Below are 26,559 nucleotides of genomic sequence, written 5' to 3' on the forward strand. Positions count from 1 at the left end.
AAGTGAAGGTCAGCCTCTTATTTCATTTCGCTTTGTATCCCTCGGGTGTGTTTGTGTGTGTGTGTGTGTGTGTGTGTGTGTTTAGAGAAAAAGAATTCCTGTTTTTAAAAAGTGTCTGGGGGCTTCAGATTGCATATGAAACTGTTGCGTTGCTTTCGAGTTGGGCACCATGGAAGGACACTCAGTGGCCTGCCCCTACAGCATTCAGGACCTTGGTCCTACAGGATGACCCTCCCTGGCCTCCTTCACGGCTTCAGCACTGACGTGCTCCACAGGAATGCCCACTTCAAGTTTTCAGTCAATCTGAGCTCCCTTGCTGTTTTCACAGCCAACACTCGTCTGTTCAACAACACAAGGTCCCCTGAAGGCTCCATGTCCTCAGGTGTCATGCTGAAGAAAGGAAACCAAGACACCTAAGGAGGTGCCTCCCAGCTACAAAGGGACCTTAGCCCGGGAATCTGTACCCCCTTCTGCAAGTGCTTTCTCTGTCGAGACCACACTCACAGCGACACCAGAACACTCAAGACTCGGCCGGGTCTGAGGAAGCCCCGGGGAATTCCTGGGAATTTTTCCCCAGCACACAACAGGTGCTCAGCAAAAATTAGCAGAACATGAAAGACCTGGCTCCAAAGGTGACTCTCACTGCATGCTAGTGGGGAGGTAGGTGTCAGCGATGGGGGCTGGGGGCCCAAGAAAGGGCAAGGGAAGAGGGAAGGACAGTGACTTTAAATGAGGGTCAGCCTGAGAGGGACAGAAAGCGGGTGCTGGTGAGCATGGGAGGGCTCAGCTGCCCCAGGGAAGGGTTCTGCGTCCTGCCAGTCCTTCTTGCCGTCCTCTTCCTTGCCTGTCCTCGTGTCTATTCCTGTGACACCAGGCTGCTCAAAAAAGCCTACAAAGGGAAGCATTGCCCTGGCCTCTGTGGCAAGAAGGGCTGAAGGAGTGGAGACAAAATCCACTTGTCCTCTTCAAATCCCTCCTCAGGTCATCCCTCTCAGCCCCTGACCTCCGTGAAGTCACCTGCCTCTTGCTCCCATAGGTCTGCACCCCAACTTCCCAACACCACCCACAGGTCGGGAAAGAGTATCTTCAGGGGGTAGAAGGGCAAAAGCTATTGCATCCACCTTGTGTAACCCATTTCCTTCCTCCCTCACACAAACCCTGGAAGTTTCCTTCTGGCAGGTTTCCTGCCACCACTCTGTGCCTTGTCCCCTTTCCTGGCCTCTGAGGTCAGACTCCCCCTTTGGGATCACGTCCTCCTTCTCTGCAGAGAATTACCGCATCAGGAGGGGACCTACCCTTGGCCCATCTGTTTGCTTTTCCCTGGAGTCCTAGAGACTGTCAGAGACTGAGCTTTCTGAGGAGTGAACTGTGGGTGCTGAGGCAGATGAGGAAACCCAGACTCAGACAGGGATTTAGAGATCAGAATCCCTGAGCATGGCTGAACTTATCAAGTGTTTCTGGGGCAAAACAATCACAGGAACTTCAAGGGTTCAACTCACATAAAACACTGGCTATGTGCCCTCTGGAAAGACCCCTACTGAGAACACCTTCCCGTCAATGCCCACTAAGTTGACACCTGAGGAGTACAAGCCAGGTTGATGGCTTTTCTCCCCATGCCCACCCATGTACACGGGTATCTTCAAAGGTAGGAGACGTCCCTGACCACCATCAAGCGATTTCCGTGACCAGGAAAAAGCACACCCTGAGGAGGTGGGCAGCAGGCAGACAAGGTGTGGGCTAAACCTCCCTCCACCTGCTCACACCCTCCCCAATTGTCCCCCCACCGTTGTCCCAAGAGTCTTAGAGCCTTGAGTGGCCACCCAGGGCAACAATACAACCAGGAGCGCTATTGGATTCTTGTTCCTCAGCTGTATAACTTGGCACTTTGTTCCTAACATCTCTGGAGTCTTGAATGAAATCCCAGGAGAACCATGGCCAGGAGGGGAGGAAGCATGTAGGACAGGTGACTTGATGACACCAGAACTGCCTCTGTGCACTCTATTTCTCTCCCCAGGACATATGACCTGTCACAGAGCATCCAACCCCACCAAACAAGTGCCACAGTCTTGGCTTCACAGGGCCTTGGCCGGCCTTGGGAGGCCCCGAGTGAGGATGGCGTCTGCCAGGAAGGTGGGCATGTAGCTCATGGGGAGGTAGAAGAGCTTGGCGTCCCAGCCAGCCGAGTAGCGGGTGTGGGGGTGGCAGGCGGTCAGCGCATGCTCCATGCAGTCCGTCACCTCTGACAGATTCTCCTCGGCCGCTGGCAAAACGTGTTCAGATATAAGTTTGAGGTCTGTTCAGGATGAGAAAACAGCCTTAATGGAGCAGCACAACCCCCCTCTCCCTTTCACAGCTCTAAGTTAGAAGGAATGGTCCTAAGAATTCCTGGGCCCCACAGTGATGTGCCCCAAATCTAATCAATGTAAGTTGCCCACGGCTGTGGCCCATCCTTATCCCAGGAAAAACTGGTCCACACTAAGCCACCTCTGCCTCTCTTCCTGGGAATATCTGGACTCCTTAAGTTGAAGGTCTCTGCTAACAGAGCCAAAGTGAAGGAAAACCAGTCCACTCCAAACCCAGCTGGCTATGGGTCCATGGCATCCTCCCTCCCTGTCTTTAGTTTCCTCTTCAAAATAATGACGGGACAGCGTCTACAATTGTAGTGAGCCTGGTTTCCTTCTCTAAGTGACCCGTTGACCACACAGCACATTGGGAATAGGGATGAACGTCCCCACTTTGTGATGAGGCTGAACTTCCCTCTCCCCAGTACCCAGCAGGAGGACAGACCCTCATGGTGTTGGAGACATTAATCATGGCTCAATGTTTAGTTGTCTCACTGTCACTGTCCACAGTTCACTCACAGGATTCCAGAAACTTCTCGCCATAGATCTCCTTGATCTCGGATCGGGCCTGGTTCCACCCCTCCCGGATCTGCCGCAAAACTCTCTCAGTGTTGCTCATGTTCGTCTTGAAGGAACCAGGTTCAATTACAGCCACCTTCACCCCAAAGTGGGCGAGCTCCCTCCTGGGAGACAGACAAGCAGAGGGCAAGGAGTTGAGAGGTCTTGCAGGCGAACACAAAAGACATGTAAACTCAATGAAAATCCAACACAGGGTGGTGGTAGAATAAGCCAGAAAGCATGGCATGTTGGGAAGTGCAGCAGAAGGCCAACAAAAATTATGACCATGACATTGGCTGTGTGTAGCGATGACATGTTTTACACACAGAGCTCACCAGCTCCGAATCCCTTGGAATCAGCTGCAAGGCACCACTGCTGGGCTAGCTCCCCCATGCCCCTCACATCCAGGGCATCACCAGGATGCGCCCGTTTCACCCTCTATGCTCCTCTGTCCCCTTCCTCCCTCTGCTGCTCCAGTAAACTCCCTGGCCATCTCTCCCTGGCTGCTGCGGCTGTGTCTGCCTACAGTCGCGGTTCCCCACACGAATAGCCATTCTGCTCCCTTCAGCCAGTGGGCATCTAGATGCCCATTAAACCAAATACCCACCCTGAGTACATCCAGGCCGTGGATTCCACTGTCAATAGCATGAAGTACAGCACATGTCCAGAACCGACAGGACTCCACGGCCCACTGCTGATCCCCTGTCCAGCGCCCAACACCTGTCCTGGTCTTTTACTTTGGCCCAAGAAGTCCCCACAGCATAGGCAGTCAGCTGACGCCCACCCTCGGCCCAGGATGACCCTGTTGTCTCATCAGGAGTCCTGTTGACCTCTCGTTAGCAGGGTGCCAGGTCTAGGTCTTCAGTTCTCGTCTCAGACCTCACAGCCAGGACCCTCCCCAAATCTGGGTGCTGCCATGGCCCCCAGGGCTTACTTAATCACAGTCCCTATAAGGGTTGGAAACAATGTTTTTCTGTCTCCTGTCGTTCTCCCTCTCAGCTATTGGGGTTTTCAAGTCAAGGAGCAAACCTTGCTGTCCTAGGCTGCGTTATTCTGCACTCACACTAGTGCCCGCTGCTGTGTGTTGTGCTGAGTCAGAGGCCGCACCCACCCCTCAAGGGCTCCCTGCACCCGAGTATCTCAGTGGCTGTGGACATGGCCCCAGCAGCCAAATCTCCCACTTCCAATCTGCTTCAGACACGCCCTGTTCGTGGGCCCTCCTCAGAAGGCTCAGAAGGAGGTTACATAATTTCGTCGGCCTCGGGCCCCTGTTGTACATTCACAAGCAAAGGCTGGCTGAATCCAGAACGGGAGAAGGGCCAAAAAGCCTGAGAGATGGATCTCGAAGAAGGGCCTCTAAATCTGTCAAGAAGTCAAACCCCTGTAAAATGCTCCCACAGAAGACCAGGAACGGGAGGACTCAGGCAGGGCCCTATCCCAGTGCAATACCTGAGGGAGTCCGAGAAGGCCTCTATGCCGTACTTGGAGATGCTGTAGCCGCCACCTCCAAGAGACAATCTACCCGCGACGCTGGAGACGTTGACCACGCGGCCCCTCGCCTTCCTCACTAAGGGCAGCAGGCTCAGAGTCACCTCGATCGTCCCCAGCAGGTTCACGTTCAGTGTGGTCACAAAGTCTTGTTTGGTCAGCCACTCATTGCGGCCCGAGGGGCCGGAGATGCCAGCGTTATTCACCAGGCCCCAGAGTCCTGGGGACAGTGGGAAATTGAGAGACCAACACTGTATTGTGTATGTGGTGTGGATACAGCGAGGGTTCAAGTTCACCTTCCAGTTGAGTTTATTTATGGAGTCAAGAAAAATGTTCTGCTTGGAATGGGGAAAAGAGTTGGGGGATGAAATCAGGATGTGGTGACTTAAGGGTGTCAGCGTTTGCATATTCTTCAAGCTATTGGAAGTTAGGGATAGTCCTTGTCATCTCTGCTCTCAGTGCCTGGACACCAGCATGCAACAAACCCAACTTTCTTAAGTGCATGGACAGAGTTTGAGAAAATAGAGTGAGTGCTCATAAATTATGTCATGAGGGGACAGAGACAGAGACAGTAAAAGAGGAAGGGAGTAAAACAAACAAACAAAAATAATCAAGGGAAAGCCAGAGAAGAGCAAGAATGAAAGGGAAAGACAAATTGAACCATGAATAATTGTTTTGTGACCCTGGTTGGGAGAGACACACTGAACACTTAAGACTCAGGGAGCGTGAAGAACAGGCACATTTGGATATCTGGGGACAGGTTGTGATGCAACATGCACCAATTTTGAGGCAATGTTTGCTCAGGAAGCAAAGTTCACTCTCCACCTGGGAATTCCAAAGCTCACCATGGAGTGGATACACAGGGCAGACTGGGGAGGAGGCCTCAGGCCACACCAGTGTCCAGATAGCACCGTTAGCCCCAGGCAGTGCCAACCTCTTCTTCTGCCCTCCCCAAAGTCCACCCTTGGCATAACCTCACGGGTCCCCAGCCCACTGAGCTCTCTGGAAGACTGTCTGCGAGATATACAGGAACAAAACCACAAGATGAAGGATTTGAAATAGTCTGAGTTCCCCACCTACAGGCCCCAGGTCAGCAGGGGCAGGGTTTTCGGTGGGCCAGGCCTGGGGTGCAGTTAGACAGAATTTGAATGTAGGAATGTTGGAAGGAGAATAAGGCCTTGCATTATTAGTCCTCCTCCCACAGAAACCATTCATGGCCTCCAAGAAATGAGTATTCCTTGATACAATTATTTTAGTCTACTTGAATAAGATTGCTAAGCATGTGAACAAACCTTATTACAGAATCTTTGCTGCAATGTTATTAAGCCAGGAAAAGTGGGAAACTAAGTTCAGCATCCAACAATATAGGACTGCTTTAATAAATTATATTCTCTCAGCATTAATATGCAGAGGTTGAATATCATATTTTGGAAGGATTTGAAGGTATGAAGCTGATCCCAGAATACATGAGGTAGACAGAAATTAACTCTGGGGGGCTGTGATTACGGTGAATGTTGTTTTACCTTTATCCTCTTCTATGTTTTCCTCAATGAGCATGTTTTAAATTTCTAATCAGAAGAAAGAAATCCATGATCTCCCTTCTCACAAAAAGAACAGGCAGCGTAATGTGGTAGAAAGAACAGGAGTTATCACTAAATATTTGATAGGAAGTCCCTTCAGCGCTCTAAGCCTCCATCCTCATGAGTCAAGTGAGGACACATAATCTCAGAGCCCTCGGGGGGACAAGCGTGAAGGAAGCAGTAAGAAATGCTGAGATCATGAGCCTGGATCCAGCCTGGCCCAGGCCCCCACTGTCGCATGCCCAGCTCAAGGTCTACCTCAAGGGCCCAACCTTCCTCCAGAGAGTCGACCCTAAACATAGCCAGTGCTCCTCTCACCCTATGGCTTAGGCACAATCACTCTAGGATTTCTGCTCCAGAAAATGCAAAGCTCACAGTCCTTCAAAATCCAAACATCTTGGGAACCTTCCCAGTTAGCAGACAAAATTTTTACCCTTCCCAGAGAGAAAGGAAAGAGACACAAAGAGGAATCTGGGGGTACCTCTGTCTCCCACGCGTTCCTTCACCCACTGGGTGGCTGCAGTGATGCTCTCTGTCTTGCCAATGTCCAGAGTCACCGTCTCTAGCCTGTCTGATGACTGGGCCCTCAGCTGCTCGGCCGCCTTCTCTGTCCTACAGGCAGCCAGCACCCTCAAGCCGCGCATGTCCAGCTGTCTGGCCAGCAGGTTCCCGAAGCCAGAGCCGCAGCCCGTGATGAAGACGTACTTGTCTCGGAGGTGGCTCACCACCTGCCTCTCCCGGTACCAGCGCACAAGGTAGTACAGGCCCACGAGGGCCGCCAGGTACAGCCACATGTCGATGGGGAGACAGACACACACAGACTTGGGCACAAGGAGACTATGGCCAGTGTTCAGACAGGAGGACTAAAGGACACAGAGGGTGGCAGTTGGCAGGGAAGGCTCCAGGCACTCTGGCATGGAGCCCTCACTTTCCTCTCCCCACCTCCCCGCTCTTGGCACTGCTGTTGCGAGGAGTGATGCGGACCCTTGAAAGACCTCAAGTCCTGCCCCGTAAGAAGAAATTACTGCTCAGCAATGCCTCCCTAGTCCACCGATGTCACTCTACCCTGCTGTGCCCACACAGGTGTCCACACAGGTCCACACGTAAGTGTCCACACAAGTGTCCATACCAGAGCACACACATGCACACCATGGCACACAGACCACTCCGGCTACCTTGGAGGGTCAGAACTGTCTGTGCCTATCTCGTACAGTAACACTCCTGGCCTGCACAGAGAAGACCCAGGTGAACTGGGAAGATACACCTGGATTCAAGACACGGTAGTTCGAAATCCTCTGATCCTGGGTTTTCACAGCTGGTCAGCATCCAGAATCACTCAGGAAACTAAGTCACTGCCAGTCTCTCTAGGAATTGAAATAAAAGGTAAAATGAGTGGACAGGAATACATCCCTTCCTGCTAGGGTAGTTCTCTGGAAAGGAGTATGAGATGTCAAAGGGGCAGTCAGACCTCAGTGGCAAGAAAGGGGAGAGAAAGGGAACAGGGCTGGGAACCCACAGGAAACAAACTGCCAGAGTTGCTGGGAGGGAGCAGGAGAATGACCCACAAGAAGCAGGTGTCACAGTGTTTACAGTTCACCTCCTACAGGTGCCCTTTGCCCAGCCCTGGGTGCTGGGTACACTGCCCTCTGCCCTCCTGCTCCTGGCCCTGCCCTGCCGGATCACACACCACCAATCTTCTCAGGGTCTTCCATTTCCTTCAACCATGAATCCTCAATGGCCATGGACAGACACAATTCCCACTCCTCACAACTACTGCTAACCCTTTCTCATCCTGGCAGTAGTGTGACCCTTTGCTGGGGTGGCAGGAGCTTCCCAGTCCACTCAAGATTCAGCAGCAATTTCAAGAAGTCCCAAGGGAACAGTCAGAGGGAGGGACACTGCCATGCCTGGATGTTTGGGCAGAACGTGAAATCCTTTGAAGCCGCCTTTCCCGTGGAGACTCACCCTCCCCACTGTCCTTCCACTAAGAACCCAGGAGAAACCCTGTGACAATGACAACCTCAGCAGTCTTGGGACACAAGTTTGGCTAGGCTGCAGGGCCACACTTCTGAGCTTCTCAGTGCCCTAGTGGACATGTACCCTCTGGTTGTGTACCCCAGACTAGCGCAGACCCCACTTGAAATCACCTCCCAGGGGAGCCTCAACTCCTGGTGACTACTGTCTCCAACCATTGCCCCTTCTCCATCCAGGACAGGTCTCCCGAAGGGAAGCAGGTATAAGAAAGGAAAAGCCAACCTGGAAAAGACACCAACGGGGACTTCATGGAAACCTGTGTCCAGTCCTGTTTTCCTGCAGCCCCTCCAAAGTCTGGGCTGGGGACCTAGAAAGGAAGGGCCACATGCCCTGCAGGCATTGGATAACTCGTGGCTGGAGGGGAGGACAGTTTCTGCTGGGGACTGCACAGCCCTGTGCTCCTCAGACAGGACCAGGGCAGCAAAGGGACCGACTGAAGGCAGCTTCTGTGGTACCCAGGACACTGAGGGATTGGGCTCCAGTCCCTGCACAGCTCCAGGGGACCGGACCTGGCTCCCTCATTGAAGAAAGATGTCAGGGGGGAAGATAAGGAGAGGTTCTGCTGAGAATTCAGAATGGGGGTGGGGACGTGCACTCCTTTACTTTAAACTTTATTTAGCACCATGATTGATCTCTCATGGCAATGGTGGCCCCATTGACTCATAGTCCATGATGCGAGCCAGGGGTCGAGCCTCGGTGCAGCTGCACCCCCCAGTGGAGCCCAGTGTGCAGGGCCAGGGTTGCACCCTCACAGCTCTCTGACTATCTGGACAGCACTCCCAGGGGTGAGACCAACCTCCTCAACATCTACCCGTGAGCTATCAAGTGAAGGTCAGCCTCTTATTTCATTTCGCTTTGTATCCCTCGGGTGTGTTTGTGTGTGTGTGTGTGTGTGTGTGTGTGTGTTTAGAGAAAAAGAATTCCTGTTTTTAAAAAGTGTCTGGGGGCTTCAGATTGCATATGAAACTGTTGCGTTGCTTTCGAGTTGGGCACCATGGAAGGACACTCAGTGGCCTGCCCCTACAGCATTCAGGACCTTGGTCCTACAGGATGACCCTCCCTGGCCTCCTTCACGGCTTCAGCACTGACGTGCTCCACAGGAATGCCCACTTCAAGTTTTCAGTCAATCTGAGCTCCCTTGCTGTTTTCACAGCCAACACTCGTCTGTTCAACAACACAAGGTCCCCTGAAGGCTCCATGTCCTCAGGTGTCATGCTGAAGAAAGGAAACCAAGACACCTAAGGAGGTGCCTCCCAGCTACAAAGGGACCTTAGCCCGGGAATCTGTACCCCCTTCTGCAAGTGCTTTCTCTGTCGAGACCACACTCACAGCGACACCAGAACACTCAAGACTCGGCCGGGTCTGAGGAAGCCCCGGGGAATTCCTGGGAATTTTTCCCCAGCACACAACAGGTGCTCAGCAAAAATTAGCAGAACATGAAAGACCTGGCTCCAAAGGTGACTCTCACTGCATGCTAGTGGGGAGGTAGGTGTCAGCGATGGGGGCTGGGGGCCCAAGAAAGGGCAAGGGAAGAGGGAAGGACAGTGACTTTAAATGAGGGTCAGCCTGAGAGGGACAGAAAGCGGGTGCTGGTGAGCATGGGAGGGCTCAGCTGCCCCAGGGAAGGGTTCTGCGTCCTGCCAGTCCTTCTTGCCGTCCTCTTCCTTGCCTGTCCTCGTGTCTATTCCTGTGACACCAGGCTGCTCAAAAAAGCCTACAAAGGGAAGCATTGCCCTGGCCTCTGTGGCAAGAAGGGCTGAAGGAGTGGAGACAAAATCCACTTGTCCTCTTCAAATCCCTCCTCAGGTCATCCCTCTCAGCCCCTGACCTCCGTGAAGTCACCTGCCTCTTGCTCCCATAGGTCTGCACCCCAACTTCCCAACACCACCCACAGGTCGGGAAAGAGTATCTTCAGGGGGTAGAAGGGCAAAAGCTATTGCATCCACCTTGTGTAACCCATTTCCTTCCTCCCTCACACAAACCCTGGAAGTTTCCTTCTGGCAGGTTTCCTGCCACCACTCTGTGCCTTGTCCCCTTTCCTGGCCTCTGAGGTCAGACTCCCCCTTTGGGATCACGTCCTCCTTCTCTGCAGAGAATTACCGCATCAGGAGGGGACCTACCCTTGACCCCTCTGTTTGCTTTTCCCTGGAGTCCTAGAGACTGTCAGAGACTGAGCTTTCTGAGGAGTGAACTGTGGGTGCTGAGGCAGATGAGGAAACCCAGACTCAGACAGGGATTTAGAGATCAGAATCCCTGAGCATGGCTGAACTTATCAAGTGTTTCTGGGGCAAAACAATCACAGGAACTTCAAGGGTTCAACTCACATAAAACACTGGCTATGTGCCCTCTGGAAAGACCCCTACTGAGAACACCTTCCCGTCAATGCCCACTAAGTTGACACCTGAGGAGTACAAGCCAGGTTGATGGCTTTTCTCCCCATGCCCACCCATGTACACGGGTATCTTCAAAGGTAGGAGACGTCCCTGACCACCATCAAGCGATTTCCGTGACCAGGAAAAAGCACACCCTGAGGAGGTGGGCAGCAGGCAGACAAGGTGTGGGCTAAACCTCCCTCCACCTGCTCACACCCTCCCCAATTGTCCCCCCACCGTTGTCCCAAGAGGCTTAGAGCCTTGAGTGGCCACCCAGGGCAACAATACAACCAGGAGCACTATTGGATTCTTGTTCCTCAGCTGTATAACTTGGCACTTTGTTCCTAACATCTCTGGAGTCTTGAATGAAATCCCAGGAGAACCATGGCCAGGAGGGGAGGAAGCATGTAGGACAGGTGACTTGATGACACCAGAACTGCCTCTGTGCACTCTATTTCTCTCCCCAGGACATATGACCTGTCACAGAGCATCCAACCCCACCAAACAAGTGCCACAGTCTTGGCTTCACAGGGCCTTGGCCGGCCTTGGGAGGCCCCGAGTGAGGATGGCGTCTGCCAGGAAGGTGGGCATGTAGCTCATGGGGAGGTAGAAGAGCTTGGCGTCCCAGCCAGCCGAGTAGCGGGTGCGGGGGTGGCAGGCGGTCAGCGCATGCTCCATGCAGTCCGTCACCTCTGACAGATTCTCCTCGGCCGCTGGCAAAACGTGTTCAGATATAAGTTTGAGGTCTGTTCAGGATGAGAAAACAGCCTTAATGGAGCAGCACAACCCCCCTCTCCCTTTCACAGCTCTAAGTTAGAAGGAATGGTCCTAAGAATTCCTGGGCCCCACAGTGATGTGCCCCAAATCTAATCAATGTAAGTTGCCCACGGCTGTGGCCCATCCTTATCCCAGGAAAAACTGGTCCACACTAAGCCACCTCTGCCTCTCTTCCTGGGAATATCTGGACTCCATAAGTTGAAGGTCTCTGCTAACAGAGCCAAAGTGAAGGAAAACCAGTCCACTCCAAACCCAGCTGGCTATGGGTCCATGGCATCCTCCCTCCCTGTCTTTAGTTTCCTCTTCAAAATAATGACGGGACAGCGTCTACAATTGTAGTGAGCCTGGTTTCCTTCTCTAAGTGACCCGTTGACCACACAGCACATTGGGAATAGGGATGAACGTCCCCACTTTGTGATGAGGCTGAACTTCCCTCTCCCCAGTACCCAGCAGGAGGACAGACCCTCATGGTGTTGGAGACATTAATCATGGCTCAATGTTTAGTTGTCTCACTGTCACTGTCCACAGTTCACTCACAGGATTCCAGAAACTTCTCGCCATAGATCTCCTTGATCTCGGATCGGGCCTGGTTCCACCCCTCCCGGATCTGCCGCAAAACTCTCTCAGTGTTGCTCATGTTCGTCTTGAAGGAACCAGGTTCAATTACAGCCACCTTCACCCCAAAGTGGGCGAGCTCCCTCCTGGGAGACAGACAAGCAGAGGGCAAGGAGTTGAGAGGTCTTGCAGGCGAACACAAAAGACATGTAAACTCAATGAAAATCCAACACAGGGTGGTGGTAGAATAAGCCAGAAAGCATGGCATGTTGGGAAGTGCAGCAGAAGGCCAACAAAAATTATGACCATGGCATTGACTGTGTGTAGCGATGACATGTTTTACACACAGAGCTCACCAGCTCCGAATCCCTTGGAATCAGCTGCAAGGCACCACTGCTGGGCTAGCTCCCCCATGCCCCTCACATCCAGGGCATCACCAGGATGCGCCCGTTTCACCCTCTATGCTCCTCTGTCCCCTTCCTCCCTCTGCTGCTCCAGTAAACTCCCTGGCCATCTCTCCCTGGCTGCTGCGGCTGTGTCTGCCTACAGTCGCGGTTCCCCACACGAACAGCCATTCTGCTCCCTTCAGCCAGTGGGCATCTAGATGCCCATTAAACCAAATACCCACCCTGAGTACATCCAGGCCGTGGATTCCACTGTCAATAGCATGAAGTACAGCACATGTCCAGAACCGACAGGACTCCACGGCCCACTGCTGATCCCCTGTCCAGCGCCCAACACCTGTCCTGGTCTTTTACTTTGGCCCAAGAAGTCCCCACAGCATAGGCAGTCAGCTGACGCCCACCCTCGGCCCAGGATGACCCTGTTGTCTCATCAGGAGTCCTGTTGACCTCTCGTTAGCAGGGTGCCAGGTCTAGGTCTTCAGTTCTCGTCTCAGACCTCACAGCCAGGACCCTCCCCAAATCTGGGTGCTGCCATGGCCCCCAGGGCTTACTTAATCACAGTCCCTATAAGGGTTGGAAACAATGTTTTTCTGTCTCCTGTCGTTCTCCCTCTCAGCTATTGGGGTTTTCAAGTCAAGGAGCAAACCTTGCTGTCCTAGGCTGCGTTATTCTGCACTCACACTAGTGCCCGCTGCTGTGTGTTGTGCTGAGTCAGAGGCCGCACCCACCCCTCAAGGGCTCCCTGCACCCGAGTATCTCAGTGGCTGTGGACATGGCCCCAGCAGCCAAATCTCCCACTTCCAATCTGCTTCAGACACGCCCTGTTCGTGGGCCCTCCTCAGAAGGCTCAGAAGGAGGTTACATAATTTCGTCGGCCTCGGGCCCCTGTTGTACATTCACAAGCAAAGGCTGGCTGAATCCAGAACGGGAGAAGGGCCAAAAAGCCTGAGAGATGGATCTCGAAGAAGGGCCTCTAAATCTGTCAAGAAGTCAAACCCCTGTAAAATGCTCCCACAGAAGACCAGGAACGGGAGGACTCAGGCAGGGCCCTATCCCAGTGCAATACCTGAGGGAGTCCGAGAAGGCCTCTATGCCGTACTTGGAGATGCTGTAGCCGCCACCTCCAAGAGACAATCTACCCGCGACGCTGGAGACGTTGACCACGCGGCCCCTCGCCTTCCTCACTAAGGGCAGCAGGCTCAGAGTCACCTCGATCGTCCCCAGCAGGTTCACGTTCAGTGTGGTCACAAAGTCTTGTTTGGTCAGCCACTCATTGCGGCCCGAGGGGCCGGAGATGCCAGCGTTATTCACCAGGCCCCAGAGTCCTGGGGACAGTGGGAAATTGAGAGACCAACACTGTATTGTGTATGTGGTGTGGATACAGCGAGGGTTCAAGTTCACCTTCCAGTTGAGTTTATTTATGGAGTCAAGAAAAATGTTCTGCTTGGAATGGGGAAAAGAGTTGGGGGATGAAATCAGGATGTGGTGACTTAAGGGTGTCAGCGTTTGCATATTCTTCAAGCTATTGGAAGTTAGGGATAGTCCTTGTCATCTCTGCTCTCAGTGCCTGGACACCAGCATGCAACAAACCCAACTTTCTTAAGTGCATGGACAGAGTTTGAGAAAATAGAGTGAGTGCTCATAAATTATGTCATGAGGGGACAGAGACAGAGACAGTAAAAGAGGAAGGGAGTAAAACAAACAAACAAACAAACAAACAAAAATCAAGGGAAAACCAGAGAAGACAAAAAATGAAAGGGAAAGACAAATTGAACCATGAATAATTGTTTTGTGACCCTGGTTGGGAGAGACACGCTGAACACTTAAGACTCAGGGAGCGTGGAGAAAAGGCACATTTGGATATCAGGGGACAGGCTGTGATGCAACATGCACCAATTTTGAGGCAATGTTTGCTCAGGAAGCAAAGTTCACTCTCCACCTGGGAATTCCAAAGCTCACCATGGAGTGGATACACAGGGCAGAGTGGGGAGGTGGCCTCAGGCCACACCAGTGTCCAGATGGCACCGTTAGCCCCAGGCAGTGCCAACCTCTTCTTCTGCCCTCCCCAAAGTCCACCCTTGGCATAACCTCACGGGTCCCCAGCCCACTGAGCTCTCTGGAAGACTGTCTGCGAGATATACAGGAACAAAACCACAAGATGAAGGATTTGAAATAGTCTGACTTCCCCACCTACAGGCCCCAGGTCAGCAGGGGCAGGGTTTTTGGTGGGCCAGGCCTGGGGTGCAGTTAGACAGAGTTTGAAGGTAGGAATCTTGGAAGGAGAATAAGGCCTTGCAATATTAGTCCTCCCCCCACACAAACCATTCATGGCCTCCAAGAAATGAGTATTCCTTGATACAATTATTTTAGTCTACTTGAATAAGATTGCTAAGCATGTGAACAAACCTTATTACAGAATCTTTGCTGCAATGTTATTAAGCCAGGAAAAGTGGGAAACTAAGTTCAGCATCCAACAATATAGGACTGCTTTAATAAATTATATTCTCTCAGCATTAATATGCAGAGGTTGAATATCATATTTTGGAAGGATTTGAAGGTATGAAGCTGATCCCAAAATACATGAGGTAGACAGAAATTAACTCGGGGGGGGGGGGGTTGTGATTACAGTCAATGTTGTTTTACCTTTATCCTCTTCTATGTTTTCCTCAATGAGCATGTTTTAAATTTCTAATCAGAAGAAAGAAATCCATGATCTCCCTTCTCACAAAAAGAACAGGCAACATAATGTAGCAGAAAAAACAGGAATTATCACTGAATATTTGATAGGAAGTCCCTTCAGCGCTCTAAGCCTCCATCCTCATGAGTCAAGTGAGGACACATAATCTCAGAGCCCTCGGGGGGACAAGCGTGAAGGAAGCAGTAAGAAATGCTGAGATCATGAGCCTGGATCCAGCCTGGCCCAGGCCCCCACTGTCGCATGCCCAGTTCAAGGTCTACCTCAGGGGCCCAACCTTCCTCCAGAGAGTCGACCCTAAACATAGCCAGTGCTCTTCTCACCCTATGGCTTAGGCACAATCTCTCTAGGATTTCTGCTCCAGAAAACGCAAAGCTCACAGTCCTTCAAAATCCAAACATCTTGGGAATCTTCCAGGTTAGCAGACAAAAGGTTCCCCCTTCCCAGAGAGAGGAAAGAGACACAAAGAGGAATCTGGGGGTACCTCTGTCTCCCACGCGTTCCTTCACCCACTGGGTGGCTGCAGTGATGCTCTCTGTCTTGCCAATGTCCAGAGTCACCGTCTCTAGCCTGTCTGATGACTGGGCCCTCAGCTGCTCGGCCGCCTTCTCTGTCCTACAGGCAGCCAGCACCCTCAAGCCGCGCATGTCCAGCTGTCTGGCCAGCAGGTTCCCGAAGCCAGAGCCGCAGCCCGTGATGAAGACGTACTTGTCTCGGAGGTGGCTCACCACCTGCCTCTCCCGGTACCAGCGCACAAGGTAGTACAGGCCCACGAGGGCCGCCAGGTACAGCCACATGTCGATGGGGAGACAGACACACACAGACTTGGGCACAAGGAGACTATGGCCAGTGTTCAGACAGGAGGACTAAAGGACACAGAGGGTGGCAGTTGGCAGGGAAGGCTCCAGGCACTCTGGCATGGAGCCCTCACTTTCCTCTCCCCACCTCCCCGCTCTTGGCACTGCTGTTGCGAGGAGTGATGCGGACCCTTGAAAGACCTCAAGTCCTGCCCCGTAAGAAGAAATTACTGCTCAGCAATGCCTCCCTAGTCCACCGATGTCACTCTACCCTGCTGTGCCCACACAGGTGTCCACACAGGTCCACACGTAAGTGTCCACACAAGTGTCCATACCAGAGCACACACATGCACACCATGGCACACAGACCACTCCGGCTACCTTGGAGGGTCAGAACTGTCTGTGCCTATCTCGTACAGTAACACTCCTGGCCTGCACAGAGAAGACCCAGGTGAACTGGGAAGATACACCTGGATTCAAGACACGGTAGTTCGAAATCCTCTGATCCTGGGTTTTCACAGCTGGTCAGCATCCAGAATCACTCAGGAAACTAAGTCACTGCCAGTCTCTCTAGGAATTGAAATAAAAGGTAAAATGAGTGGACAGGAATACATCCCTTCCTGCTAGGGTAGTTCTCTGGAAAGGAGTATGAGATGTCAAAGGGGCAGTCAGACCTCAGTGGCAAGAAAGGGGAGAGAAAGGGAACAGGGCTGGGAACCCACAGGAAACAAACTGCCAGAGTTGCTGGGAGGGAGCAGGAGAATGACCCACAAGAAGCAGGTGTCACAGTGTTTACAGTTCACCTCCTACAGGTGCCCTTTGCCCAGCCCTGGGTGCTGGGTACACTGCCCTCTGCCCTCCTGCTCCTGGCCCTGCCCTGCCGGATCACACACCACCAATCTTCTCAGGGTCTTCCATTTCCTTCAACCATGAATCCTCAATGGCCATGGACAGACACAATTCCCACTCCTCACAACTACTGCTAACCCTTTCTCATCCTGGCAGTAGTGTGACCCTTTGCTGGGGTGGCAGGAGCTTCCCAGTCCACTCAAGATTCAGCAGCAATTTCAAGAAGTCCCAAGGGAACAGTCAGAGGGAGGGACACTGCCATGCCTGGATGTTTGGGCAGAACGTGAAATCCTTTGAAGCCGCCTTTCCCGTGGAGACTCACCCTCCCCACTGTCCTTCCACTAAGAACCCAGGAGAAACCCTGTGACAATGACAACCTCAGCAGTCTTGGGACACAAGTTTGGCTAGGCTGCAGGGCCACACTTCTGAGCTTCTCAGTGCCCTAGTGGACATGTACCCTCTGGTTGTGTACCCCAGATTAGCGCAGACCCCACTTGAAATCACCTCCCAGGGGAGCCTCAACTCCTGGTGACTACTGTCTCCAACCATTGCCCCTTCTCCATCCAGGACAGGTCTCCCGAAGGGAAGCAGGTATAAGAAAGGAAAAGCCAACCTGGAAAAGACACCAACGGGGACTTCATGGAAACCTGTGTCCAGTCCTGTTTTCCTGCAGCCCCTCCAAAGTCTGGGCTGGGGACCTAGAAAGGAAGGGCCACATGCCCTGCAGGCATTGGATAACTCGTGGCTGGAGGGGAGGACAGTTTCTGCTGGGGACTGCACAGCCCTGTGCTCCTCAGACAGGACCAGGGCAGCAAAGGGACCGACTGAAGGCAGCTTCTGTGGTACCCAGGACACTGAGGGATTGGGCTCCAGTCCCTGCACAGCTCCAGGGGACCGGACCTGGCTCCCTCATTGAAGAAAGATGTCAGGGGGGAAGATAAGGAGAGGTTCTGCTGAGAATTCAGAATGGGGGTGGGGACGTGCACTCCTTTACTTTAAACTTTATTTAGCACCATGATTGATCTCTCATGGCAATGGTGGCCCCATTGACTCATAGTCCATGATGCGAGCCAGGGGTCGAGCCTCGGTGCAGCTGCACCCCCCAGTGGAGCCCAGTGTGCAGGGCCAGGGTTGCACCCTCACAGCTCTCTGACTATCTGGACAGCACTCCCGGGGGTGAGACCAACCTCCTCAACATCTACCCGTGAGCTATCAAGTGAAGGTCAGCCTCTTATTTCATTTCGGTTTGTATCCCTGGGGTGTGTTTGTGTGTGTGTGAGTGTGTGTGTGTGTTTAGAGAAAAAGAATTCCTTTTTTTAAAAAGTGTCTGGGGGCTTCAGATTGCATATGAAACTGTTGCGTTGCTTTCGAGTTGGGCACCATGGAAGGACACTCAGTGGCCTGCCCCTACAGCATTCAGGACCTTGGTCCTACAGGATGACCCTCCCTGGCCTCCTTCACGGCTTCAGCACTGACGTGCTCCACAGGAATGCCCACTTCAAGTTTTCAGTCAATCTGAGCTCCCTTGCTGTTTTCACAGCCAACACTCGTCTGTTCAACAACACAAGGTCCCCTGAAGGCTCCATGTCCTCAGGTGTCATGCTGAAGAAAGGAAACCAAGACACCTAAGGAGGTGCCTCCCAGCTACAAAGGGACCTTAGCCCGGGAATCTGTACCCCCTTCTGCAAGTGCTTTCTCTGTCGAGACCACACTCACAGCGACACCAGAACACTCAAGACTCGGCCGGGTCTGAGGAAGCCCCGGGGAATTCCTGGGAATTTTTCCCCAGCACACAACAGGTGCTCAGCAAAAATTAGCAGAACATGAAAGACCTGGCTCCAAAGGTGACTCTCACTGCATGCTAGTGGGGAGGTAGGTGTCAGCGATGGGGGCTGGGGGCCCAAGAAAGGGCAAGGGAAGAGGGAAGGACAGTGACTTTAAATGAGGGTCAGCCTGAGAGGGACAGAAAGCGGGTGCTGGTGAGCATGGGAGGGCTCAGCTGCCCCAGGGAAGGGTTCTGCGTCCTGCCAGTCCTTCTTGCCGTCCTCTTCCTTGCCTGTCCTCGTGTCTATTCCTGTGACACCAGGCTGCTCAAAAAAGCCTACAAAGGGAAGCATTGCCCTGGCCTCTGTGGCAAGAAGGGCTGAAGGAGTGGAGACAAAATCCACTTGTCCTCTTCAAATCCCTCCTCAGGTCATCCCTCTCAGCCCCTGACCTCCGTGAAGTCACCTGCCTCTTGCTCCCATAGGTCGACACCCCAACTCCCCAACACCACCCACAGGTCGGGAAAGAGTATCTTGAGGGGGTAGAAGGGCAAAAGCTATTGCATCCACCCTGTGTAACCCATTTCCTTCCTCCCTCACACAAACCCTGGAAGTTTCCTTCTGGCAGGTTTCCTGCCACCACTCTGTGCCTTGTCCCCTTTCCTGGCCTCTGAGGTCAGACTCCCCCTTTGGGATCACGTCCTCCTTCTCTGCAGAGAATTACCGCATCAGGAGGGGACCTACCCTTGACCCCTCTGTTTGCTTTTCCCTGGAGTCCTAGAGACTGTCAGAGACTGAGCTTTCTGAGGAGTGAACTGTGGGTGCTGAGGCAGATGAGGAAACCCAGACTCAGACAGGGATTTAGAGATCAGAATCCCTGAGCATGGCTGAACTTATCAAGTGTTTCTGGGGCAAAACAATCACAGGAACTTCAAGGGTTCAACTCACATAAAACACTGGCTATGTGCCCTCTGGAAAGACCCCTACTGAGAACACCTTCCCGTCAATGCCCACTAAGTTGACACCTGAGGAGTACAAGCCAGGTTGATGGCTTTTCTCCCCATGCCCACCCATGTACACGGGTATCTTCAAAGGTAGGAGACGTCCCTGACCACCATCAAGCGATTTCCGTGACCAGGAAAAAGCACACCCTGAGGAGGTGGGCAGCAGGCAGACAAGGTGTGGGCTAAACCTCCCTCCACCTGCTCACACCCTCCCCAATTGTCCCCCCACCGTTGTCCCAAGAGGCTTAGAGCCTTGAGTGGCCACCCAGGGCAACAATACAACCAGGAGCACTATTGGATTCTTGTTCCTCAGCTGTATAACTTGGCACTTTGTTCCTAACATCTCTGGAGTCTTGAATGAAATCCCAGGAGAACCATGGCCAGGAGGGGAGGAAGCATGTAGGACAGGTGACTTGATGACACCAGAACTGCCTCTGTGCACTCTATTTCTCTCCCCAGGACATATGACCTGTCACAGAGCATCCAACCCCACCAAACAAGTGCCACAGTCTTGGCTTCACAGGGCCTTGGCCGGCCTTGGGAGGCCCCGAGTGAGGATGGCGTCTGCCAGGAAGGTGGGCATGTAGCTCATGGGGAGGTAGAAGAGCTTGGCGTCCCAGCCAGCCGAGTAGCGGGTGCGGGGGTGGCAGGCGGTCAGCGCATGCTCCATGCAGTCCGTCACCTCTGACAGATTCTCCTCGGCCGCTGGCAAAACGTGTTCAGATATAAGTTTGAGGTCTGTTCAGGATGAGAAAACAGCCTTAATGGAGCAGCACAACCCCCCTCTCCCTTTCACAGCTCTAAGTTAGAAGGAATGGTCCTAAGAATTCCTGGGCCCCACAGTGATGTGCCCCAAATCTAATCAATGTAAGTTGCCCACGGCTGTGGCCCATCCTTATCCCAGGAAAAACTGGTCCACACTAAGCCACCTCTGCCTCTCTTCCTGGGAATATCTGGACTCCATAAGTTGAAGGTCTCTGCTAACAGAGCCAAAGTGAAGGAAAACCAGTCCACTCCAAACCCAGCTGGCTATGGGTCCATGGCATCCTCCCTCCCTGTCTTTAGTTTCCTCTTCAAAATAATGACGGGACAGCGTCTACAATTGTAGTGAGCCTGGTTTCCTTCTCTAAGTGACCCGTTGACCACACAGCACATTGGGAATAGGGATGAACGTCCCCACTTTGTGATGAGGCTGAACTTCCCTCTCCCCAGTACCCAGCAGGAGGACAGACCCTCATGGTGTTGGAGACATTAATCATGGCTCAATGTTTAGTTGTCTCACTGTCACTGTCCACAGTTCACTCACAGGATTCCAGAAACTTCTCGCCATAGATCTCCTTGATCTCGGATCGGGCCTGGTTCCACCCCTCCCGGATCTGCCGCAAAACTCTCTCAGTGTTGCTCATGTTCGTCTTGAAGGAACCAGGTTCAATTACAGCCACCTTCACCCCAAAGTGGGCGAGCTCCCTCCTGGGAGACAGACAAGCAGAGGGCAAGGAGTTGAGAGGTCTTGCAGGCGAACACAAAAGACATGTAAACTCAATGAAAATCCAACACAGGGTGGTGGTAGAATAAGCCAGAAAGCATGGCATGTTGGGAAGTGCAGCAGAAGGCCAACAAAAATTATGACCATGGCATTGACTGTGTGTAGCGATGACATGTTTTACACACAGAGCTCACCAGCTCCGAATCCCTTGGAATCAGCTGCAAGGCACCACTGCTGGGCTAGCTCCCCCATGCCCCTCACATCCAGGGCATCACCAGGATGCGCCCGTTTCACCCTCTATGCTCCTCTGTCCCCTTCCTCCCTCTGCTGCTCCAGTAAACTCCCTGGCCATCTCTCCCTGGCTGCTGCGGCTGTGTCTGCCTACAGTCGCGGTTCCCCACACGAACAGCCATTCTGCTCCCTTCAGCCAGTGGGCATCTAGATGCCCATTAAACCAAATACCCACCCTGAGTACATCCAGGCCGTGGATTCCACTGTCAATAGCATGAAGTACAGCACATGTCCAGAACCGACAGGACTCCACGGCCCACTGCTGATCCCCTGTCCAGCGCCCAACACCTGTCCTGGTCTTTTACTTTGGCCCAAGAAGTCCCCACAGCATAGGCAGTCAGCTGACGCCCACCCTCGGCCCAGGATGACCCTGTTGTCTCATCAGGAGTCCTGTTGACCTCTCGTTAGCAGGGTGCCAGGTCTAGGTCTTCAGTTCTCGTCTCAGACCTCACAGCCAGGACCCTCCCCAAATCTGGGTGCTGCCATGGCCCCCAGGGCTTACTTAATCACAGTCCCTATAAGGGTTGGAAACAATGTTTTTCTGTCTCCTGTCGTTCTCCCTCTCAGCTATTGGGGTTTTCAAGTCAAGGAGCAAACCTTGCTGTCCTAGGCTGCGTTATTCTGCACTCACACTAGTGCCCGCTGCTGTGTGTTGTGCTGAGTCAGAGGCCGCACCCACCCCTCAAGGGCTCCCTGCACCCGAGTATCTCAGTGGCTGTGGACATGGCCCCAGCAGCCAAATCTCCCACTTCCAATCTGCTTCAGACACGCCCTGTTCGTGGGCCCTCCTCAGAAGGCTCAGAAGGAGGTTACATAATTTCGTCGGCCTCGGGCCCCTGTTGTACATTCACAAGCAAAGGCTGGCTGAATCCAGAACGGGAGAAGGGCCAAAAAGCCTGAGAGATGGATCTCGAAGAAGGGCCTCTAAATCTGTCAAGAAGTCAAACCCCTGTAAAATGCTCCCACAGAAGACCAGGAACGGGAGGACTCAGGCAGGGCCCTATCCCAGTGCAATACCTGAGGGAGTCCGAGAAGGCCTCTATGCCGTACTTGGAGATGCTGTAGCCGCCACCTCCAAGAGACAATCTACCCGCGACGCTGGAGACGTTGACCACGCGGCCCCTCGCCTTCCTCACTAAGGGCAGCAGGCTCAGAGTCACCTCGATCGTCCCCAGCAGGTTCACGTTCAGTGTGGTCACAAAGTCTTGTTTGGTCAGCCACTCATTGCGGCCCGAGGGGCCGGAGATGCCAGCGTTATTCACCAGGCCCCAGAGTCCTGGGGACAGTGGGAAATTGAGAGACCAACACTGTATTGTGTATGTGGTGTGGATACAGCGAGGGTTCAAGTTCACCTTCCAGTTGAGTTTATTTATGGAGTCAAGAAAAATGTTCTGCTTGGAATGGGGAAAAGAGTTGGGGGATGAAATCAGGATGTGGTGACTTAAGGGTGTCAGCGTTTGCATATTCTTCAAGCTATTGGAAGTTAGGGATAGTCCTTGTCATCTCTGCTCTCAGTGCCTGGACACCAGCATGCAACAAACCCAACTTTCTTAAGTGCATGGACAGAGTTTGAGAAAATAGAGTGAGTGCTCATAAATTATGTCATGAGGGGACAGAGACAGAGACAGTAAAAGAGGAAGGGAGTAAAACAAACAAACAAACAAACAAACAAAAATCAAGGGAAAACCAGAGAAGACAAAAAATGAAAGGGAAAGACAAATTGAACCATGAATAATTGTTTTGTGACCCTGGTTGGGAGAGACACGCTGAACACTTAAGACTCAGGGAGCGTGGAGAAAAGGCACATTTGGATATCAGGGGACAGGCTGTGATGCAACATGCACCAATTTTGAGGCAATGTTTGCTCAGGAAGCAAAGTTCACTCTCCACCTGGGAATTCCAAAGCTCACCATGGAGTGGATACACAGGGCAGAGTGGGGAGGTGGCCTCAGGCCACACCAGTGTCCAGATGGCACCGTTAGCCCCAGGCAGTGCCAACCTCTTCTTCTGCCCTCCCCAAAGTCCACCCTTGGCATAACCTCACGGGTCCCCAGCCCACTGAGCTCTCTGGAAGACTGTCTGCGAGATATACAGGAACAAAACCACAAGATGAAGGATTTGAAATAGTCTGACTTCCCCACCTACAGGCCCCAGGTCAGCAGGGGCAGGGTTTTTGGTGGGCCAGGCCTGGGGTGCAGTTAGACAGAGTTTGAAGGTAGGAATCTTGGAAGGAGAATAAGGCCTTGCAATATTAGTCCTCCCCCCACACAAACCATTCATGGCCTCCAAGAAATGAGTATTCCTTGATACAATTATTTTAGTCTACTTGAATAAGATTGCTAAGCATGTGAACAAACCTTATTACAGAATCTTTGCTGCAATGTTATTAAGCCAGGAAAAGTGGGAAACTAAGTTCAGCATCCAACAATATAGGACTGCTTTAATAAATTATATTCTCTCAGCATTAATATGCAGAGGTTGAATATCATATTTTGGAAGGATTTGAAGGTATGAAGCTGATCCCAAAATACATGAGGTAGACAGAAATTAACTCGGGGGGGGGGGTTGTGATTACAGTCAATGTTGTTTTACCTTTATCCTCTTCTATGTTTTCCTCAATGAGCATGTTTTAAATTTCTAATCAGAAGAAAGAAATCCATGATCTCCCTTCTCACAAAAAGAACAGGCAACATAATGTAGCAGAAAAAACAGGAATTATCACTGAATATTTGATAGGAAGTCCCTTCAGCGCTCTAAGCCTCCATCCTCATGAGTCAAGTGAGGACACATAATCTCAGAGCCCTCGGGGGGACAAGCGTGAAGGAAGCAGTAAGAAATGCTGAGATCATGAGCCTGGATCCAGCCTGGCCCAGGCCCCCACTGTCGCATGCCCAGTTCAAGGTCTACCTCAGGGGCCCAACCTTCCTCCAGAGAGTCGACCCTAAACATAGCCAGTGCTCTTCTCACCCTATGGCTTAGGCACAATCTCTCTAGGATTTCTGCTCCAGAAAACGCAAAGCTCACAGTCCTTCAAAATCCAAACATCTTGGGAATCTTCCAGGTTAGCAGACAAAAGGTTCCCCCTTCCCAGAGAGAGGAAAGAGACACAAAGAGGAATCTGGGGGTACCTCTGTCTCCCACGCGTTCCTTCACCCACTGGGTGGCTGCAGTGATGCTCTCTGTCTTGCCAATGTCCAGAGTCACCGTCTCTAGCCTGTCTGATGACTGGGCCCTCAGCTGCTCGGCCGCCTTCTCTGTCCTACAGGCAGCCAGCACCCTCAAGCCGCGCATGTCCAGCTGTCTGGCCAGCAGGTTCCCGAAGCCAGAGCCGCAGCCCGTGATGAAGACGTACTTGTCTCGGAGGTGGCTCACCACCTGCCTCTCCCGGTACCAGCGCACAAGGTAGTACAGGCCCACGAGGGCCGCCAGGTACAGCCACATGTCGATGGGGAGACAGACACACACAGACTTGGGCACAAGGAGACTATGGCCAGTGTTCAGACAGGAGGACTAAAGGACACAGAGGGTGGCAGTTGGCAGGGAAGGCTCCAGGCACTCTGGCATGGAGCCCTCACTTTCCTCTCCCCACCTCCCCGCTCTTGGCACTGCTGTTGCGAGGAGTGATGCGGACCCTTGAAAGACCTCAAGTCCTGCCCCGTAAGAAGAAATTACTGCTCAGCAATGCCTCCCTAGTCCACCGATGTCACTCTACCCTGCTGTGCCCACACAGGTGTCCACACAGGTCCACACGTAAGTGTCCACACAAGTGTCCATACCAGAGCACACACATGCACACCATGGCACACAGACCACTCCGGCTACCTTGGAGGGTCAGAACTGTCTGTGCCTATCTCGTACAGTAACACTCCTGGCCTGCACAGAGAAGACCCAGGTGAACTGGGAAGATACACCTGGATTCAAGACACGGTAGTTCGAAATCCTCTGATCCTGGGTTTTCACAGCTGGTCAGCATCCAGAATCACTCAGGAAACTAAGTCACTGCCAGTCTCTCTAGGAATTGAAATAAAAGGTAAAATGAGTGGACAGGAATACATCCCTTCCTGCTAGGGTAGTTCTCTGGAAAGGAGTATGAGATGTCAAAGGGGCAGTCAGACCTCAGTGGCAAGAAAGGGGAGAGAAAGGGAACAGGGCTGGGAACCCACAGGAAACAAACTGCCAGAGTTGCTGGGAGGGAGCAGGAGAATGACCCACAAGAAGCAGGTGTCACAGTGTTTACAGTTCACCTCCTACAGGTGCCCTTTGCCCAGCCCTGGGTGCTGGGTACACTGCCCTCTGCCCTCCTGCTCCTGGCCCTGCCCTGCCGGATCACACACCACCAATCTTCTCAGGGTCTTCCATTTCCTTCAACCATGAATCCTCAATGGCCATGGACAGACACAATTCCCACTCCTCACAACTACTGCTAACCCTTTCTCATCCTGGCAGTAGTGTGACCCTTTGCTGGGGTGGCAGGAGCTTCCCAGTCCACTCAAGATTCAGCAGCAATTTCAAGAAGTCCCAAGGGAACAGTCAGAGGGAGGGACACTGCCATGCCTGGATGTTTGGGCAGAACGTGAAATCCTTTGAAGCCGCCTTTCCCGTGGAGACTCACCCTCCCCACTGTCCTTCCACTAAGAACCCAGGAGAAACCCTGTGACAATGACAACCTCAGCAGTCTTGGGACACAAGTTTGGCTAGGCTGCAGGGCCACACTTCTGAGCTTCTCAGTGCCCTAGTGGACATGTACCCTCTGGTTGTGTACCCCAGACTAGCGCAGACCCCACTTGAAATCACCTCCCAGGGGAGCCTCAACTCCTGGTGACTACTGTCTCCAACCATTGCCCCTTCTCCATCCAGGACAGGTCTCCCGAAGGGAAGCAGGTATAAGAAAGGAAAAGCCAACCTGGAAAAGACACCAACGGGGACTTCATGGAAACCTGTGTCCAGTCCTGTTTTCCTGCAGCCCCTCCAAAGTCTGGGCTGGGGACCTAGAAAGGAAGGGCCACATGCCCTGCAGGCATTGGATAACTCGTGGCTGGAGGGGAGGACAGTTTCTGCTGGGGACTGCACAGCCCTGTGCTCCTCAGACAGGACCAGGGCAGCAAAGGGACCGACTGAAGGCAGCTTCTGTGGTACCCAGGACACTGAGGGATTGGGCTCCAGTCCCTGCACAGCTCCAGGGGACCGGACCTGGCTCCCTCATTGAAGAAAGATGTCAGGGGGGAAGATAAGGAGAGGTTCTGCTGAGAATTCAGAATGGGGGTGGGGACGTGCACTCCTTTACTTTAAACTTTATTTAGCACCATGATTGATCTCTCATGGCAATGGTGGCCCCATTGACTCATAGTCCATGATGCGAGCCAGGGGTCGAGCCTCGGTGCAGCTGCACCCCCCAGTGGAGCCCAGTGTGCAGGGCCAGGGTTGCACCCTCACAGCTCTCTGACTATCTGGACAGCACTCCCGGGGGTGAGACCAACCTCCTCAACATCTACCCGTGAGCTATCAAGTGAAGGTCAGCCTCTTATTTCATTTCGCTTTGTATCCCTGGGGTGTGTTTGTGTGTG

General features: G+C 52.8%; 3 protein-coding genes across 6 annotated transcripts; all 3 read right to left on the reverse strand.

Annotated features, from left to right (window-relative positions):
* Window positions 1-1,968: 1,968 nt before the first annotated feature.
* On the reverse strand, window positions 1,969-8,791 carry LOC138396685 (retinol dehydrogenase 7-like). 2 transcript variants are annotated; one of them, XM_069490320.1, is made up of 4 exons: window positions 6,450-8,791; window positions 4,350-4,608; window positions 2,862-3,025; window positions 1,969-2,260 (listed from the first exon to the last, which is right to left on the reverse strand). In XM_069490320.1, exons 1-4 carry the CDS (start codon window positions 6,760-6,762, stop codon window positions 2,073-2,075), a joined length of 924 nt encoding a protein of 307 aa, XP_069346421.1. In that variant the 5' UTR covers window positions 6,763-8,791; the 3' UTR covers window positions 1,969-2,072. The 2 variants fall into 2 exon arrangements, with proteins under 2 accessions (XP_069346421.1, XP_069346420.1); XM_069490319.1 differs by having other exon boundaries at window positions 1,969-2,293; window positions 6,450-8,786.
* A 2,004-nt stretch (window positions 8,792-10,795) lies between these two features.
* Window positions 10,796-18,951, reverse strand: LOC138396684 (retinol dehydrogenase 7-like). Of its 2 annotated transcripts, none has more exons than XM_069490318.1 (4): window positions 15,290-18,951; window positions 13,177-13,435; window positions 11,689-11,852; window positions 10,796-11,087 (listed from the first exon to the last, which is right to left on the reverse strand). In XM_069490318.1, the coding sequence occupies exons 1-4, from the start codon at window positions 15,600-15,602 to the stop codon at window positions 10,900-10,902; spliced, it is 924 nt and encodes a 307-aa protein (XP_069346419.1). In that variant the 5' UTR covers window positions 15,603-18,951; the 3' UTR covers window positions 10,796-10,899. The 2 variants fall into 2 exon arrangements, with proteins under 2 accessions (XP_069346419.1, XP_069346418.1); XM_069490317.1 differs by having other exon boundaries at window positions 10,796-11,120.
* A 680-nt stretch (window positions 18,952-19,631) lies between these two features.
* On the reverse strand, window positions 19,632-26,513 carry LOC138396687 (retinol dehydrogenase 7-like). 2 transcript variants are annotated; one of them, XM_069490323.1, is made up of 4 exons: window positions 24,124-26,513; window positions 22,013-22,271; window positions 20,525-20,688; window positions 19,632-19,923 (listed from the first exon to the last, which is right to left on the reverse strand). In XM_069490323.1, exons 1-4 carry the CDS (start codon window positions 24,434-24,436, stop codon window positions 19,736-19,738), a joined length of 924 nt encoding a protein of 307 aa, XP_069346424.1. In that variant the 5' UTR covers window positions 24,437-26,513; the 3' UTR covers window positions 19,632-19,735. The 2 variants fall into 2 exon arrangements, with proteins under 2 accessions (XP_069346424.1, XP_069346422.1); XM_069490321.1 differs by having other exon boundaries at window positions 19,632-19,956; window positions 24,124-26,510.
* Window positions 26,514-26,559: the final 46 nt, after the last annotated feature.

Source organism: Eulemur rufifrons, chromosome 16 (genome assembly GCF_041146395.1).
Source record: "Eulemur rufifrons isolate Redbay chromosome 16, OSU_ERuf_1, whole genome shotgun sequence".
NCBI classification, from domain to species: domain Eukaryota; kingdom Metazoa; phylum Chordata; class Mammalia; order Primates; family Lemuridae; genus Eulemur; species Eulemur rufifrons.

Bases quoted from the DNA above. Each gene is read 5' to 3' on its own strand.
- LOC138396685 (XM_069490319.1), bottom strand. From the start codon at position 6,762: ATGTGGCTGTACCTGGCGGCCCTCGTGGGCCTGTACTACCTTGTGCGC. The intron at 4,609-6,449 runs GTACCCCCAGAT...CACTGTCCCCAG, and splicing joins GGAACGCGTGGGAGACAGAG to GACTCTGGGGCCTGGTGAAT. The intron at 2,294-2,861 runs GTGAGTGAACTG...CATCCTGAACAG, and splicing joins CGAGAAGTTTCTGGAATCCT to ACCTCAAACTTATATCTGAA.
- LOC138396684 (XM_069490317.1), bottom strand. From the start codon at position 15,602: ATGTGGCTGTACCTGGCGGCCCTCGTGGGCCTGTACTACCTTGTGCGC. The intron at 11,853-13,176 runs GTATTGCACTGG...TCTGTCTCCCAG, and splicing joins GCCTTCTCGGACTCCCTCAG to GAGGGAGCTCGCCCACTTTG. The intron at 11,121-11,688 runs GTGAGTGAACTG...CATCCTGAACAG, and splicing joins CGAGAAGTTTCTGGAATCCT to ACCTCAAACTTATATCTGAA.
- LOC138396687 (XM_069490321.1), bottom strand. From the start codon at position 24,436: ATGTGGCTGTACCTGGCGGCCCTCGTGGGCCTGTACTACCTTGTGCGC. The intron at 22,272-24,123 runs GTACCCCCAGAT...CACTGTCCCCAG, and splicing joins GGAACGCGTGGGAGACAGAG to GACTCTGGGGCCTGGTGAAT. The intron at 19,957-20,524 runs GTGAGTGAACTG...CATCCTGAACAG, and splicing joins CGAGAAGTTTCTGGAATCCT to ACCTCAAACTTATATCTGAA.